This window comes from Cnephaeus nilssonii (assembly GCF_951640355.1).
Source record: "Cnephaeus nilssonii genome assembly, chromosome: 6".
Classification (NCBI taxonomy): Eukaryota; Metazoa; Chordata; class Mammalia; order Chiroptera; family Vespertilionidae; genus Cnephaeus; species Cnephaeus nilssonii.
In genome coordinates, this window is record NC_137077.1 from 101,947,526 (window position 1) to 101,965,712 (window position 18,187).

The 18,187-nt window shown below is 40.8% G+C and overlaps 1 protein-coding gene across 4 annotated transcripts in view; it reads right to left on the reverse strand.

The window, feature by feature from the left end:
• The window catches only part of BRCA2 (BRCA2 DNA repair associated), a 78,228-nt gene that overhangs the window by 1,093 nt on the left and 58,948 nt on the right, over nucleotides 1-18,187 (reverse strand). For 2 of the 4 annotated variants that reach the window (XM_079775654.1, XM_079775652.1), the window contains exons 23-27: nucleotides 17,504-17,667; nucleotides 17,275-17,413; nucleotides 7,004-7,248; nucleotides 5,266-5,412; nucleotides 99-3,965 (exon numbers count right to left, since the gene is read on the reverse strand). In XM_079775654.1, coding sequence (XP_079631780.1) covers nucleotides 3,303-3,965; nucleotides 5,266-5,412; nucleotides 7,004-7,248; nucleotides 17,275-17,413; nucleotides 17,504-17,667 — 1,358 coding nt within the window. In that variant the 3' untranslated portion in view covers nucleotides 99-3,302. Of the gene's footprint in view, nucleotides 1-98; nucleotides 3,966-5,265; nucleotides 5,413-7,003; nucleotides 7,249-17,274; nucleotides 17,414-17,503; nucleotides 17,668-18,187 lie in introns of those variants that run through there. The other 2 variants (XR_013813720.1, XM_079775653.1) reach the window with 2 other exon arrangements.

Here is an 18,187-nt window from a genome sequence, read left to right on the forward strand (position 1 = left end):
ATATAAAAAATTTAATTACCTAAATCCCACAGAATTTTACCGTATTAAGACACAATTTTTCACTCTGGCCAGTTTTGCTCAGTAGTTAGAGCGTCAACCGAAGAGTCTTGGGTTTGATTCCTGATCAAGAGCATGTACCTCGGTTGCAGGTTTAATCCTCAACCCCAGTTGGGGCATGTGCAGGAGGCAACCAATCAACGTCTCTCACATCATTGCCTCTCTCTCTCCCCCTCTCTCTTCCCCCCCCTTCCTGCTCTGCCTCCCTTTTTCTCTCTCTAAAAATCAATGGAGGAAAAAAATCCTCAGGTGAGGGTTAAAAGAAAAGAAAAGAAAAACCAATTTGTCTATATCATAAACTTATTTACCAATCTTCTTTAATAAATAGGATATAAAAGACAAAATTAACCTTATTTTTTACTTGCTTACATAAATTATTTTACCTATGCACTTTAGAAAGACTATTTTACTTTGACATTCCATTATCTGACTCTATTGAAATCTCAACATCTTGATGACGACCAGCAATGCATTTGTAATTGTTCATTAACATTTAAAAAATTGGCATCTCCTTTGAGTAACCCAAGTTTGACTGATGGAACTAAAATTTAGTGAATTTGAATAGATCTAAGATATTTTATAGTTTTACAAGTTCTATGTGTCCAAGCAAACATGTTCCACAATAATCCTCTAATAACCATGATAATTCACATAATACTGCTTTCCAGGCCAAGGTAATCCAGAGTGTCCAGTCAACGTGATTATTGCTGAATTCACTCAATCAGGAGGGCTTGACTCATTTAGGTTAGTAGAAGGAAGGAGTGAGTGTCAGAGAACCCAAACTGGAATTACCTTCCTTTGATTACAAAGAATCCAAAAGGGTCAGAATTCAAGCCCTGCCAATTTGGCCCTCTGTTTAGGACTTTTGGGCTGCTAGATCTAAGTGACCACTACGGAGAAGTGGCCCCAGGTTATAGATCCAGAGCTTTTACAGAGTTCAGAAGAATAGTTTCCTGGTCTATTTGCCTCTTTTACCTCCCCCCTCTCCCAAATCCCCCATATAATGCCTAAAACATTTGGTAAGGAAACATAAAAATAATTACTTAAATGCCATCAACTTTACATATCCCAGCTAGAAGTGATCTATTTCTCTGATTTATATACTTTTTCAAACCCTCAACGTTGACATGTATTATTTCGTGTGTTAATGTTTACATCATTCATTGAACAGGAGTAGGACTTTATGTGCACAAGAGGCTCTCACTAAGTGTTGAATAGGTAACACAAATTGCTTTTACTATTTATCCCTTATGCAGTGTACACTGTTGACTTTGTCATCATCAAGTTGTCACTTTTGAGGGGATAATATCCACATATTCTCAAGCTTCTTATTTTTTCTCGTATAGCTTAGCTACATTATTTACAATTTATGAAAAGGAGGATGCGCATTAAATCGCTCTCTGACAAGTAGTCTACGTGGTAATGAATAACGGAGGCGGTAACAGCAGTTAAATTTTTCGAGGCTAAAAAAAAAGGTTAAATTATTATAATTCTGTCTGTTCCTGAGACTTAAGTTTTATTCCCTGTTCTAGAATGGATCACCAGGAAAATGATTACACCAAATTATTTTATGAACAAAACTTAAATCACATTAATAAGATGGGCAGAGCACAAGTTAAAAAGACTAGTGGAATGGACTACTTGTCATGTTAATAATTTTTAGAGGAGAGAAAAGCATGGATCATAGTTATAGAAAGAAACTGCTTCATAAAAGAATTTATCTTTGGCTTTCAAATATGTTTATATAGATTTGAAAACATTACCCACTATGCTGTACACCTGGAACTAATAAAGAATAATGCTGAGCCCTAACCGGTTTGGCTCAGCGGATAGAGCATCGGCCTGCGGACTGAAGGGTACCAGGTTCAATTCCGGTCAAGGGCATGTACCTTGGTTGCGGGCACATCCCCAGTAGGGGGTGTGCAGGAGGCAGCTGATCAATGTTTCTAACTTTCTATCCCTCTCCCTTCCTCTCTGTAAAAAATCAATAAAATATATTAAGAAAATACTGAATGTAAACTGTAATTAAAAAAAATATATGTGTGTATGTATATACATATATATGCATATACATACACATATCTATATATATATAAGCCTAAGTGACCGTCACAAGCGAAACAACCAGACGACTGAACAGGCTGCGTGGGGCGACCAGGCCAGAAGGGGGGTTAGTGAGGAGCGACCAAATGATGAACAGCAGGCTGCATGGGGCAACCAGGCCATCAGGGGGGGAAGTTAGTAGGCTGGCAGGTGAGCAGTGAGGAGCCAGTGGTCCCGGATTATGAGAGGGTGCAGCCTGGGCTGAGGGAGGACCCCTTGCCCCGTGCATGTATTTCATGCACTGGGCCTCTAGTTTATATATGTTAGATATACATTTTAAGACATCGAAAGACCCTAGTAGAGAGCTGCTCCATACTATACTAGTAAGTTTGTAGTTAGAACTGCTTTTTCTCCTTTCTATTCAACACAAGAAAGTAAAAAATGAGAATATCATCTTGAATTGAACTGTGACCTTCTGCGCAGAGGGTGTGCTGAGAGAAAACAAGGGGTAAAGGGAGCATTAGCACTTCCTGGAAGGCAGGTAGAATCAGGGTTGATTTAAAAGACAAAATTAACACTATGACATGTACTTCTGAATTAAAGTATTTGAATTTTTAATTGAAGTAATTTAATTTCAGAGATTACATTGGGATCATATAAAGGAATTAATTATACTAAGGATTCTATTTTTCTTGTAGTTACACACTTAAGAATAAACAATTTGATCAAAAGCAAGCACCAGTCATATCTTAGTCCGATTTTTGATCAGGACAGAACTATAGTACAACTAACACGTGCATTAAGGAAAAGTGGTTCATAGTGGGTTACCTCTAAAAACACACATACACAGAAAGAAACTAAAGTAGGAACTAAAAGGTATTATGTGAGTCAAAATAACTCTACTGAGAAACTAGTTTTATTTAATTAAGGACACAATCTAAACAAAAAGGGTATGTATAGTTCATTTGTAAAATACTTGTAGTGAGTAAATCCCATCATAAAGATTTTTTCCTTGATTAGTTAATAAATATATAAACAGTTTTAAGGTCTATAACTGAAATAAAAGTATACCGATATAGAAGCAGGCAAAGAGCATTCCTGTGACACATGAGTCCTGAGGTAGATTTGGAACCATTTCTCTTCTCATTTTGCAGATACGGGTGTGTGCTTTGAAACCGCATGTGTGTTACAAACTGGAAAGGTTAAGCGTCAGTAACTAATTTTTGTCGTTTTCGGTTCTGTTGCCTTTGCAGTCTCTTAGATGTATCTTGTATTGTACTTGTGTCCTGAATAGAGTCTCCTGTTTCTCCAGTACTGACGTGGGAATTCTCCTGCTTTGTGACCATAGGGGTAGAATGGTGCCTTTTCTGTTCGAGATCGTATCTTGAACAGGTGGGAGCAGTCTTAGTGGACTCACCCATGGATACAAGTTGTTTTTTTCCTGCCGAACAAGACAAAAGGGCCTGGGTATTGATCAATGCAAGTTCTTCGTCAGCTATTGAATCGCTTTCCAAAACAGAAATGTCATTAAAGTTTTTAAGTGGAGTTAACTGAGGAGAACTCAATTCCTTTTTCTTTATAGGTGTTTCATATTTGGTGCCACAACTTCGTGGTGGCTGAAATGCCTTCTGTGCAGCTGGAGAAACAAATGTACAAATGGGACTAACAGGTGGAGGTAAAGGCAGTCTGCTCAAGAAGTCCAAGGCTCGTCTCCTTTTGCAGTTTTTTTGGTCATCAACCTCTTTCTCCCCTTTACAAGACTTTGAAGTCATTTGGGCTGATACCGGTGTGGGAACAGACTTCCCTTTTGGCTTACAAAGTGATAAAGAACTTGGATAGTTCATCTCACTACTGGGAGAAGACATCTAATAAAAAACAAATGAAAAAGAGGCATATATAATTATGTGCTCATATATAAAGCAAAATCAAATTAGCTCTTCATTAAAAATATTTAAACACAAATAACACATACTTTCTCACTCTTGTAATGTCTAATAAGGCAGATGATTTCATGAGTCATTCTTACTCCCTCAGAAGGAAATAATTTCACAGAAGAGAATATAAAAAACGACATGAAAAGATGAAGACTAAAGATAATGAAAGACAAAAAGGCAGCAGGGGACATAACTTCTGCTTTAATCTTTTTAGTATTAACGGGTTAAACAAAGACAAGCATTTCAAAACCATTTTACGAACACAGACTGCCTGGGTTCTCATACCTACTTTTTCTGGCTTTGTGATTCAGGCAAGTGCTTAACCTCTCTATGTCATAGTTCCCTCATCTGTAAAATGGTGACCATAATAATTTGTATCTCAGAGGATTGTTGTGAAGGTAATGAGTTAATATAAATACACTTACCAAGTGTTAGCTACTTAAGAATTAGTCATTTACTGTGATTTAAAGAGTTAAATAAAACTGAGCTTAAAAACAACCCTAATTATATAGAACTAGAGGCCCAGTGCACGAAATTTGTGCACTCGTAGGGTCCCTAGAGGCTGCCGGCTGGGTACTTCCTCCCTTCCCCCAGTCGCCTGCTGCTGCCTGCTGCCAGCCAAGGCCTCCCTCCCTTCCCCCAGCTGGCCTTGCCCCCTGGTCAAACTCCTGGATGAACTCCCAGTGGAGGGGACAATTTGCATACTACGCTTTTACTATATAGGATAGTCCTCCTGGCACAAAGGTACTGGCAAAAGAAGTCTTTTCTACCACATGTACCTGAAATACTAAAATAAAGAAACTGTAAAATTTTTCCCCAAAGTGTGTTACATTGTCTTCAATAAATAAAATATAATTTGCCCTGGCTGTTTTGGCTCGGTGGATAGAGCGTATGCCTGCGGACTGAAGGGTCTCGGGTTCAATTCCAGTCAAGGGCACATGCCTGGGTTGCGGGCTCCATCCCCAGTGGGGGACGTGCAGGAGGCAGCTGATCAATTATTCTCTCTCATCATTGATGCTTCTATCTCTCTCTCTCCCTCTCCCTTCCTCTCTGAAATAAATAAAAATATATTTAAAAAAATATAATTTCCAGAGAAGCTATACCTATAAAAGTCACATAACAATTAATCACACTTTCTAATTAAATTCAATTCAATTTTTCCATGTTTACTAGATGTATACCTGAATATCTTTATATATTTACAAAATTCCTTAAATTTACATTAACTTACCAGAAACGTATTTCCTCTACCAAGGACTGTCTGAACAGTGTGTGGCTCTGAAGTATAGTCTTTGGTTGGGGTGGAACACTTGGGATCATTTGCATTAAGCATATGCATAAGCTTGTTTTCTGCATCGTTGCAAAATCTATCAATATTCTAAGAAAATAAATTGAAAAAGCTGTTTTATAAAATGCAAACCCACCTATTCATGTTTTTAGAAACTGTTACCTTTTAAAGCCAGAACTAAAATATTCAGACAGAAAGAATGAGACATCCCAAATTTGATAGCAACTGTCAAACTATGCTAATGAAAAAATGCAGATCCAACATCAGTGCTTCAGCAGAGCTCAATTGTTGGAGGAAGAGGGAGAGTGTCTATATGCATCAGGGAAAGAGAGATAAGAACCATTCCCAGCCATCTAGTTTAATTAGCAAGGTATACTATGATTCAGGAATTGGAAGACTGGGACTCAAGTTCTACCTCTATTTACTACTAATAGCTGTAAATCATCCAACATCTACAGAGCAGTCCTCAGGTTAACAGTAAAATGAGAGAATGGCTTCACGTCTGTTCCAAGGATTAACTGAAATAACGTGTTGTTTCAGAAGTCACAAATGGTGAAGTATCAGCAAGTTCATATGGTTTAACCTAATTCATTAAAGTATTTTGTAAAACTTTCAAATAAAAGTAAATAAAAGGTGTCTCTGAACTGCCCTTGGATGGTCTCAGAGAAAGCTGGGATGTAAATAGTAGGTTCTCTGTATGAGAGCCAAGTAATGAAGTAATTTTCCTCCTCAACTCTACCCTCCACCCCCCAATTTAGAAACCAGATATATCAGATGTTATCTTCACTGTATATATTAACCGTTTGCACTCGGATGTCGAGTGTGACTCGACACGGTTAGCATTAGAATGAAGGAATCGAGAAAAAAGCAAGCGAGTGCAAAGGGTTAAGTTTTTAGGTAAATATTACACAAACTTACTATACACAGCTAGCTACTCTATTGCTTTTAAAATGTGATTTATATAAATTTTGAATAACACACATTTCAAACATTAAACTATAGAACTAAGAAGAGGCTTATCTTTTGTATATTATTTAATAGGAATTTATAAAATCCAAAATTTTATTGGGAGGCAGCACTGCATAGTAGTTAATAGTTGTGTTCTGTATTCAGGTGGCTTAAGTATGAATCCTGGTTCTACCAACTTGGCTATGTGACTTAACCTCTGTTTCTCATAAGAAAAATGGAAAAAAGTTCCCTACCTCATCACGTTAGGCTTAGAACAAGGCCTGAGAAACAGTGAGCACTCCAATAAACTAGCTAATATTATTATGTGATGTATAAATAGATCTCAGCAAAAATGCATATGATCCAAGGAAAATAATTTTAGTATTCTCCTACTTGGGCTTATTTCATCATAAAAGACAGATACAAATTGTATAAAATACTAGGTATGGAATTTAAAATGTAAATTTGAAACCTACATATTATTGACTAATTATACTACCAGCTACATATTATTCTCACCAATTTCCAGTTTGCCTACACATGGTCTGTAGTTTGAACATCCTTCTTACCATCTCCTCAGTTCCTCAGGTTCTGAGCAATTAACGTATGCTAAAAACCTCACCTGATATATCTCAACATCCAATTTTTATAAAGGCTGCTACTCCTTTGATATTTGACTTTCAAACTATTTGGAAAATGCCAAAAAGTGTGGTAATGTTCAAAACGAATTTACCTCAATAGTATTTTTCATTTTGTGAAATGTCTCTTGAAAATGGCTCTCCTTTGGATTGGCAGAAAACATGGAAAAATCTCCAGCAAATAAAGTAGGAATTCCTAATTTGGATTCTGGTCGCCATTGGAGATTGCTCGCAGCAATTAACATGTGAGGTTTAATTAGGTCTTCATTAAGATCTATCCAAAACTTGACTGCCAGTAAGTTATGGCATTCATCAGACAAATAGACCAAAGGAGCAAGACCTAGAATGAGAACAAACAAAAAAACCCCATTTCATTATACATGTGTGAGATTAAAAAATGCAAGGAACCACTAATATGGCCATTTATTTTGGTATGCTAATGGTAAAAACAACTAAATACATTTAGAGAAAGCTCAGGATTTCCAAAATGACCTATTTATAGTGTTAAAATTTCAATGCCAGAGTGACAACACATTCTGTTCCTGTAGGAAGCAGGCATACTTGTACACAGCTGATGGGAATACCAATTTCTGCAACCCTCTGGAGAAAAACTGGTTAATACCTAGCAAAGCGACATATGCACACCTTTCCCCCGGCAATACCACTTTTAGTTCTCTACTTCCAATGATAGTAAAATACACATGAAAAAGGTTGATGAAAACGCATGTATGAGGTTACTCATTGAAGCACTGTTTGTAACTGTAAAGTACTAATAGCAACCTATCTTAGCTCATGCCCAGAGAATGGCTGGGTAAACCATGGCACATCCTTAAAATGGAGTACTATGCAGCTGACAACAGGATGGGGAAGATCTCTATCAGTGATTTCCAAACATACTGTCAGGTGAAAAAGAAAAGCACAAAAGAAAGACTAGACTATAAAGAAAGGCTAGAGATATCTCCTAAGAGAAAGAATAAAATATAAGCAAATATACAGGTATCTGACCATTTGTACAAAACGCACAGGAAGATAAACCAGAAACTACAGGGACTGGGTACAGGTGGGGGGAAGGACCAACACCAGGTCAGCAAAGATGAGGGGGCGAGACACTTCCCTGAGTTTGTCTTTCTGTGAAGTCTGACTCTGAGGAGGACAATGATATCCCACATATATCCCCAGACAGACAGAACGAACCAGTTACAAGGAAATCCAAGTCGGAACATACACATATTTCTTAGCTCTTTATGCTTGAAAGGGCCTACAAGCAATGATGCCACTGTAGTAAGGAGCACATCTAGCAATCAGATCTTGGTTCTAAATACCATTTTCTCCAAAAAAAAAAAGAAAAAAAAAAGGATCCAAAGTTCTCTTGGAGAGCTGCAACATGTCCTCGAATAAGGTCATTTTGTTCAACATTGTTTGTTATAACGTTGATGAGATGCTATAGGAACTTAACTCTTGTTTGTATCAACAGGCTTGTGGTAAAACTGGTTTTGCTATGTTTTTTGCTTAAATTTGCCGAACCTACTGACATTAAATGAGGACTCACTTTAGTTGATTCCAAAACTGGGGCAGGGAACTTATAAGGGGAGCCTGGAACATCTTATGATGCCAAAAAAAAGGAAGAAAGTGCTCAAAAAATACAGGATTTAACCTGAAAAAAACTCCTAATGGCCAAACTGAAACAATAGGAGTAATAAATAAAGGTACTGAATTTTAACCCATAAGAATAAAATAACTGTTCATAAGTCCATACTGATAGAAATGAAAGAGATAAATGACGGGGGAGGGGGCAGCTCTTCCTCACAGTAGAATTCCAATGAATGTAGAAGGAAAAAAACCACCACCATTAGGTAAATACCACAGTAATAACTGCTGCAAACAAAACCAACTGATGGATGCTAAATGAATGGGTGAAAGTTTGTGGTAAAGTAGGATGTGAATCTCCTCCAAGATATTTATTAATTACTAGAGGCTCATGCATGAAATTCGTGTCATAGTAGGCCTTCCTTCCCCTAGCACCCAGGACCTGGGCTTCCCTCTGGCACCCGGGACCCGGGCTTCCCTCGCAGGCCCGGCTTCGTCCAGAAGGTTGTTTGGAAGGATGTCCGGTCTAATGAGCATATTACGCTTTTATTATTATAGACAAAGGGAAAGCCAGTTATTTACAAGTAAGAAACCCAGCAGACACCATCTGAACCAAGTGACTAAGGTTGTTGCTATTACCAGCAAAAAAAAATACCAATATCACTGACCCCTTGATACGATATGGAGAAGAAAAAAATATGATTTCCATGGTAACTCTGCCCAAAATGTGTAACTTCAACCATGAGAAGACATCAGACAAATCCAAATTGAGGGAAATGCTAAAAAATAATTGATCAGTCCATTCAAAAGTGTCAAGATCATGAGGAAGTGTTAAAGACTAGAGAAAACTAAAGAGAAATAATGATTAAATAAAAGTGGGATCTGGAATAGAAAATGGAAAGTAGAGTAAAACACTTCAAATAAATCTAAAGTTTAGGCAATAATATTGTACCAATGTTTACTTCCTGATTCTAATAATTGTGCTATGTTTATGCAAGATGTTAACATTACGGGAAGCTGGCTGAGGGATTTTTGGAAACTATTATTTTTGCAACTTTTCTGAAGGTCTAAAATTAGTTCAAAATAAAAAGTTAAAAAATTTTCAGTGTTGCCCAGCGGTGTGGCTAGTGGTTGAGCATCAACTGATGAACCAGGAGGTCACAGTTCATTCCTGGGTGGGAGCACATGCCAGGGTTTCGGGCTTGATCCCCAGCAGGGCGTGTGCAAGAGGCAGCTGGTAGATGATGTTTTTATTTTTATCATCCTTCCTCTCTGAAATAAATAAAAAAATATACTTAAAATTTTTTTTCAGTGCCCAAAACGTAAAGGGACAACTAGATAAGCCAGGATGGGATTGAGGCTAGGAAAGTCTAGGTACTAAACATTCAGTCTTACTCCTATTTACAGTGTCTTGTTCCTGCTGCTTTGAGAATTACGTTTCCCTTATAAATAACAGGAATGAAAAAAACTGCCATTCTCAGATAATGATTCATTTATCCTGTTGCAAATGACAGTTATCCTTTTCACTTTTCAAATTTATCAGATTGGTTTAATATATTTTAATCTTAAATATTGTTTTTAGAGAAATTATAAGTTTCCCAAGCGTGTTCAACTTTCTAATTTTAGAATTTGCCTCTAATTACGTTCAAAACCTGATTACAGTACTGCCCTTCTCCCAAATGTCCTTCTTTAAAATATCATGTTTCCCCCAATTACAAAAGTAATACATGCTTATTAAAAAATATTTAGAAATGTAAAATATAAAAATAAACTTACTTAGTGTAGTTTGCTCATTTAATTTTTTTCTCCACAAGCAGAGGTTTCATATCTAGATCACCCTGTCCCTCTTACCTCTGTGTCATTCTTAAAGTCCAGGGTCAATTACTTAAAACTCCACCCTGTGCATACACCCAAAAATTCTTTTCCCTCTTGCTTTGTAGTATTCACCTGCCATAACCTACAAGTTTGGTTAAATCTCACTTTCTACCTACTTCATGCCTACACCGTAACAGCCAACATGGTTGAAAAATACCACACCAACCGTGATGAACAGTTCCATTTCATATTCATGAACATGGACTCCTGTGGGCTCTGGCAGCCCAAGTGTCCACCCAGTATGTCCCCTCTTCCATTTTCTTGAAGGAGGACTTCACACCGTTTCCTCCATTCTGACGGCCAGTGGTGGCTTTGTTCCCTCCTTCAGGGAGGACAGAGGCGATCGGAGGAGAGCTGCCACAAGTTCCCACGTACACATCAGCTCTTCCACTTCATCTGTCAGCACTTTCCTTCACCCCTTTCCTCCAACTATGGAGAGGTGTCTACCACCAGCTGAGGCCTGTCTCCCCTTAGTGCCCCTAGGTACCATCCCGACGTGGCAACTAAAGGACTGTGCTCCACAACTGGCCCCTCTTTATGGGGCCTCTCATACACAGTATCTCATCAGTATGCTCTCTGCTTTCATCTGCAAACATAAATACTCGCTTGTTCCTAATTGTCCTTCCGGCTATTGCAATATATGTCTTCTTCGCTTTAAGCATGGTGTCCCTGAAATGCCCACATTCACTTTTGCTATTGCTCTCCTGTCTTCTTGCCCCACTTCATTCAGTCTTTTCCACCACTCACCAAAAGACTCCTTCGTGTTAAAGCCAATAATCAATGCTCAGCCCTAACCTCACTATCTATGCTACCAAATGCCAGCAGACAGATTCACTCATGCTCACCTGTCAGAAATCCTCCTTCTCTCTGGGCTTCCACATAGCTTACTCTGAGGACCCCTCACATTCCTCTTGTCTCTCTTACTGGCCCCTTTCCATGTCCTCTGCTTCAAGGCATCAGAGTGCCATCTCCTCTCACAACTCGGCCAGTTTCACAGCATTAAATGCCACCTAGACGTTGACTTCCCAATTTATACCTTCAGCCAAGATCATTGCCCTGAACAGACTCCTGTATCCAACTGTCAAGTAGAACTCTCTACCGAGATTAAGCACCTAAAACTTAACTGTCCAAACTGAGCTCTGCCCTTCCCTCAGACCTGTTTTTCCTTGCAGTTTTCCCCTCTCAGTGAAAGGCAACTCCATTTTTCCAGGTGCTTAGACCAAAAATCTTGGCACTGACTCCCCTCTTCAACCCCATAGTGTCCCTCTACTTTCAAAATACAACCAGGCCCAGCCGGTGTGGTTCAGTGGTTAAATGCCATCCCATGCACCAAAAGGTCACTTGTTTGATTCCTGATCAGGGCACGTGCCTGGGTTGTGGGCTCGATCCCAGGTAGTGATGGGGGGATCGTGCAGGAGGCGGCAGATCGATGTTTCTATCTCTCGCCCTTCTCCCTCTCCCTTATTCCCTAAAATTCAATAAAAACATATTAAAAAAATATATAACCAGAATCTACTTCTGACCACTCCCATTGCTTTTGTCTAGCCCAAACTGTTAACATCATCTCTTGCCTAATTCTTCAATAGCTTCCAGCTGTTTCCCCTGTTTGCACCCTCATGTACCCTAGAGTCTATTCTCAATACAGCCGGCCAAGCAATCCCCTGACAACCTAGTCACGTGGTGTCACTCCTCCCTTCACTTCCAGAAACAGAGCTGAGTTCCATACAAGGACCACCACGTAGTCTGGTCCTTCAATGCCTCGATCCCAGTTGTGAGTACTCATTCCCTGGCCTCTGCCAATGCTTCAAGGCACCAGACTTTATCATGACCATTTCTTATGCTTGGACTGTTTCTACCCCAGATTCCACATGCCTCCCTCCCTCTGTTTCTTCAAGTCTCACTCAAATGTTAACTTTGCAGTGAATTCTTTCCTCACCTCCCTCTCTAAAGCCACATTTCTCTTTCCTGCCCCCTGATACTACCCCAGTAAGAGCTTAGCACTTACTAAGAAAAGTAGAAATGCTACTTATTTATTTTACTAGAGGCCCGGTGCATGAAATTCGTGCACTGGAGGGGGGTCCCTCAGCCCAGCCTGCCCCCTCTCACAGACTGGGAGCCCGCAGGGGATGTCCTACTGGTGGCTTAGGCCCGCTCCTGTGGGGAGCGGGCCTAAGCCACAGTCTGGCCTCCCTTTGTGGTAGACAACTGGGCTGATCAAGGGAAGGCACCAACCCATCACTCCGCTGCTGCAACCACTGCCAGCCACCGCAGCCGCCAAGGTGTTTTCATCAACATTGACTCCAGACGCTTTACCATGAAAAAATGACAACTTTCTTTAGGCATTTTCAAGATGTGTCTTTCATAGGATATGATATTTCTTTCTCTTTTCTTTTTTTTTTAATCCTCACCTGAGGATATGTTTCCATTGATTTTTAGAGTGTGGAAGAGAGAAGGAAAGACAGAGAGAAACATCAATGTGAGAGGGACACTTTGATTGGTTGCCTCCTGCATGAGCCCTGACCTGGGCCCTGGCTAGGAAGAAGCCTGCAACCTTGATCAGAATCGAACCCAGACCCTGCAGTCAGCAGGCCAAGGCATTATCCACTGAGCCAAACCAGCTAGGGCAGGATATGACATTTCTTAGCCCTCCAGCAGCGGACCTTCGTTTTTTCCTCCATGAGTGTGGTGGAAAAACCCTAGATCACCTTTTTGGATTCTTATTACCCAAGTTACCAAGAACATTACCAGTGGTGTACAGGGAGCTTAGCCAATGAGCGGTCAGAAAAGGTGTTTCCTCTGCAGCTCATGTGCAGAGGAGGGACTGCTGGCAAGCCGAGGCTGGCGCACCCCTCCCCCCACGACCGCCCCCATCTCCCGGCCTGCTCAAGCCTCTACCGTGGCTTGGGCAGGGCCCCTCAGGCTTGGGCAGGGACCCCCAGCTCTGCTCAAGCCTCTACTGCGGCTTGGGCAGAGCCCCCCGGCTCCGATCAAGCCTCTGCTGCAGCTTGGGCAGAGCCCCCTGGCTCCGATCAAGCCTCTGCCACGGCTGGGGCAGGGCCTCCCCCAGCTCTGCTCAGGCCCTGCTCAAGCCTCTGCCGCTTTGCCCCCGGCTGATCTGTGCCAAGGCCCGTAGGCTAGGAGTGGCCTGGGGCATTCTGGGACCCCGGCAGCTCAGGGTCTACCCGTGGGCCTACAGGCTTGGAGCGGCCTGGGTTCTGAGGATGTTCCCAGGACCCAGGCCACTGGGTGCCTGCATATGCAAATCAACCTGCCATCTTTGTCGGGTTAATCTGCATACTCACTCCTGATAGGCTGGTGGGCGTAGCGGAGGCACGGTCAATTTGCATATTTCTCTTTTATTAGTGTAGACTTGTGATCTCCCTCCCCAACCCCCTGTAACATAAATTCCACAAAGGCAGGGATTTTTGCCTGTTTTGTTCATTGCTATTCACCCAATATTTACAACAAACATGTGAAATGTGTGGCAAGTCACCAAGTCTGATCAAGATGAAATAAAATGCTATGAAAACAATGTAGCATATTAACATACTATAGGCAAAGAAAACCCACAAAGCACCAAAACACAATTAACCGAACAAAACCAATTTTAAAAAAGGAAAAAAGAACCCTAGCCAGTTTGGCTCAGTGGATAGAGCACTGGCCTGTGGACTGAAGGGTCCCGGGCTTGATTCCCGGTCAGGACACATGCCTAGGTTGTGGGCTCGATCCCCAATGTGGTGTGTGCAGGAGGCAGCCAATCAATGATTCTCTCTCATCATTGATGCTTCTATCTCCCTCTCTCTTTCCTTTCCTCTCTGAAATCCATAAAGATATATTAAAAAAGAAGAAGAAGAAAAAAAGAACGGAGAACATAGCAAAGAGTGTGGCCGATAAGAAAATAAAACTGAAATAAAAGAAGACAGTTTCTAAATTCTTCAAAACTGATTCATGCTATTGAACTTAATAAGAACATATATTCAATAAAATAAAAACTTGAATATGGGATGATAAGTAGCCTTATAAGATGATAAGGAGAGTGCAGGACCAAATAAATAAATTAAGGACACCAATATATATATGGTCATTATGGGTCAGTACATGCATCAAAAACAGCAAGAAATAAAACACATTGCAGAAAATAAAATTACAAACATCAAGTCTGGATATAATGGTGAACGTAGATAAAAAAGACACACAAAAAATCGAAGCAATCAAAGAACAGATAAAAATAAGAACAAGAAGAAAAAAATACAACATAAGGCTAACCGATTTCCTCGAAGTAGAAATCCTAATCAATGGAACAGCAGATATGTTCAAACAAATTACAGAATTCCCATGAAATAAAGAAAGCACTGAGTTTGTAGATCAAAGAGCACCCTGTGTCCCAGTAGAACTGTATATAGAATGCTTTCACTAAGACACAGTCAAACTTTTGGAGTACAACACAAAACATTCTTCAGATATCCAACATAAAAAGAAAATCACCTAAATGGGGGGGTGGGGGGGGGGGGCGCGAAGAAGAGAGAATTATGCCAGTCCCAAACTGTTCAATGCCTAAAGAGTAATTTCTACAAAGCTCTTGGGGAAGGAAAGAAAGAATGATCCCCTAATATTATGCCTAGCCAAGATATAGTTTCAGAAGTAAGGCATAAGTACACTTAGCAAAATACGAAGAACTCATGGAATATAGAGGCCTTCTCGAAAAGGAGATGGACAATAAACCTTAGTCAAAGAGCAGAGGAAGGGAGAATCCATGACAGGGCAGTTGAAAAACAAGGAATCCACCAAATAACTGAGACCATACCCAGTACCAGGCACTGCTTTAGGAGTTGAGGATACAGCAGTAACAAAGTCTCTGCCCTTATAGAGCTAATATTCTGGAGGAGGGAGACAAAAAAGCATAAATATATGTTGTTGAGTGCTATGGACAATTTAAAACTAGGTTGGGGAGTGAAGAGAGTACTGCTTTTTTACAAATGGTGGTCAGAGAAAGGCCTCTTAGGAGGCTGCATTTGACCAGACATTGGAGGAGACAAAGGAGCCAGCCAAGTGGCTGTTGGGGGTAAGCTTCTGGGAAAAGCAACAATGAGTGTGAAGGCTCTGTGATGAAAGTGAGCTCCGTGGGCTCCAGAACAGCAAGGAAGACGTCAACAAAGCTGAAGTGGAATGGGGACAGACTGCTAGGGGAGGAGACTGGGGCACTTGGCACATTATCATTAATAAACAGAAGACTCTGTGCATCAACTCAGAGCTTAGCTGGTCCCTGACACTTCAAGACCAATGCTGAATGACCTCATTTATACGTGGAATCTCAAAAGCAAAAAACAGAAACAGAAACAAAAACTCATAGGAAAAGAGATCAGACTTCCTGTGCAGGAAGGAAATCTGCCCTCTGTCCTTCCAGGCCTCTTTGCTCTGCATTCTTGAAAAGATAGTCTGAGACAATGCTACCACACATATAAAAATACCATGAGAATTGCCCTCCAACATGAGAACTGATGGGACAAACAGAAAACAGCCAGCAAGATGGTAAATTTTAACCTAACCTTACCAATAATCACATTAAAGATGACCAGATTAAACAAAGATAGAGACTGTCAGACCAGCTAAGAAAGCAAGACCCAACCATACCATTTATCAGAAACACACTTTAAATATAAAGACATCAATAGGTTAAAAATAAAGGAATGGGAAAAGATATATACCATGCAAACCAACACTAACAGTAAAAAAGTTGGAATAGCTCTATTAAAAAAAGTAATTTTTAGAACAATGGATATCATTAGGGATAATAAGAGATACTGCAAAGGAAAAAACACACATCCAAAACCAAAGCTGGAGACAGAGGCTTGAAAGCTCAGTTAACCGCACAGGGAAATTATAATTTACTAGGGGCCCAGTGCATGAATTCGTGCTCCTTGAAAGAAACTGTGGGGTGAGAGGCTGCGGTAGGCACAGGAGCAGGTCTCGGCCCATCCTCCGTGCCCCTACCCGGCCCTCCTGCCACAGCCCCCGGTCCCGTGTCTGCCGGCAGCCCCGCTCCTGCCGCTGCCGCTCCCATGCGTTCACGGCACCGGCCCTGCTCATACCCACTGATGGCGTGGAGCGATTGGGGCCAGCGCCAGTAACGGGTGCAAGCAGCGGCTCTGGTGCCGGCTGCGGGTGCGAGCGCCGGGCAGGACTGCAGCACGCAGGAGCAAAGAATTTTTAGTAACCACCAGAGGCTTGCCCCGATGACAGCGAACAGTGCCCCACCTTGGTCTGGCACCCCTGCTCACCTGCTCCACCATCCCACCACGACCAGCGCCCGCCATGTTCCGCACTCGCCCCCTGGGTCAGAGCACATCATAGCGACCAGTTGTTCGGTTGTTCCACTGTTCGGTCTATTTGCATATCAGCCTTTTATTATATAGGATTTGTCTAATAGTAATCACTAAAATGCTGCAGAAAATTTTCTAGCAATTTCTTTAAAATTAAGTAGCTCAGAATGGGATGTAAGTTCTTTCCTTGTAATACTGTAGAATTGCTTTTCATTAAGAATTGAGGTTAAGCCCTAGCTGGTTTGGCTCAATGGATAGAGTGTCAGCCTGCCAACTGAGGGCTCCGGTTTGATTCTGATCAAGGGCACATGCTCAGGATGCAGGCTCCATCCCTAGTAGGGGGCATGCAGGAGGCAGTCAATCAATGATTCTCTCTCACCATTGATGTTTCTCTCTCTCCCTCTCCCTTCCTCTCTGAAATCAATAAAAAAAAAAGAACTGAGGTTAAAACAGGCCTAACTCTCAAGTCACTAGTTATCAAATTTGCTGATTTGTAGCTCCAATTAATCCTAAGACAAATTTTAAAAGGTAATTTTTTTCAAAAGCATCAATAAAAAGCTACAACTGAAAACACTGTACATTACCTATTTTTTTCACAACAGAAACTACCAATCCTATTAAGTCCACCTCAGAACAATGTGGCTGGAAGTCTGGATTTAGTAATTGGCTGAAGGGAAGGGGATCCCTCGGCTGATAAACTTTGAACAGGATTTCATCTGAAGCCTACAAGAAAAAAAAGAAATCAGCATGTGTAGATTCTATAAACTCATATGCATTTATCAAAATTGAAAAATTACAATGAGAAGTACTTACTGGTATTTCCTGAAATTGAGTGTTTTTGGTTGCTGTTAACTGTATATTAGCTCTTCCAGATTTAGCTTTAGATTTTGATGTTGCAAGATGATAGATTCTGTATCTCTTTCCCTCTGTTAGCAGGGAATATAAATCTGATGATGGACGCCAGATACTTAATATAACTATTCAGATAAAGAGGAAAAAGACACAATGGAAAAACTGATAATCATTAAATTCTTGCTTAAAAATGAATACTGAAGGGGAATAAAATCAGAGTCAAGCATGAGAAGGACACAATGCACTGTTACTGGTCTGACAAAGAAGGCCACCACGTGAGGAAGAATGCAGGAGGCCGCTAAAGCAGAGTGGCCTCTGGTGACAGGCAGCACAAGAAACGGAATGCATTCTGCTAAGAACTGTGGTGAGCTTGGAAGAGGAACCTGAACATGAGATAATGCAGCCAGCTGACACCTGGATTTCAGCCTCATGAGACACTGAGCAGAGAACCCAGCCAGTTCCTTCTAGACTTCTGATCTACAGAACTGTGAGATAAGAAATGAATTTTACACAGGACAGAAAAAGCCAGTGATCCAAGCAGGTGGATTGGAAGGCCTAAAAGCCCTTCCCTGACACTGATTCCCCAAAAGGATTTGGTCTTTTCCCAATGGACCAGCCAGAACATTTTATTTAGAATGGGATGCT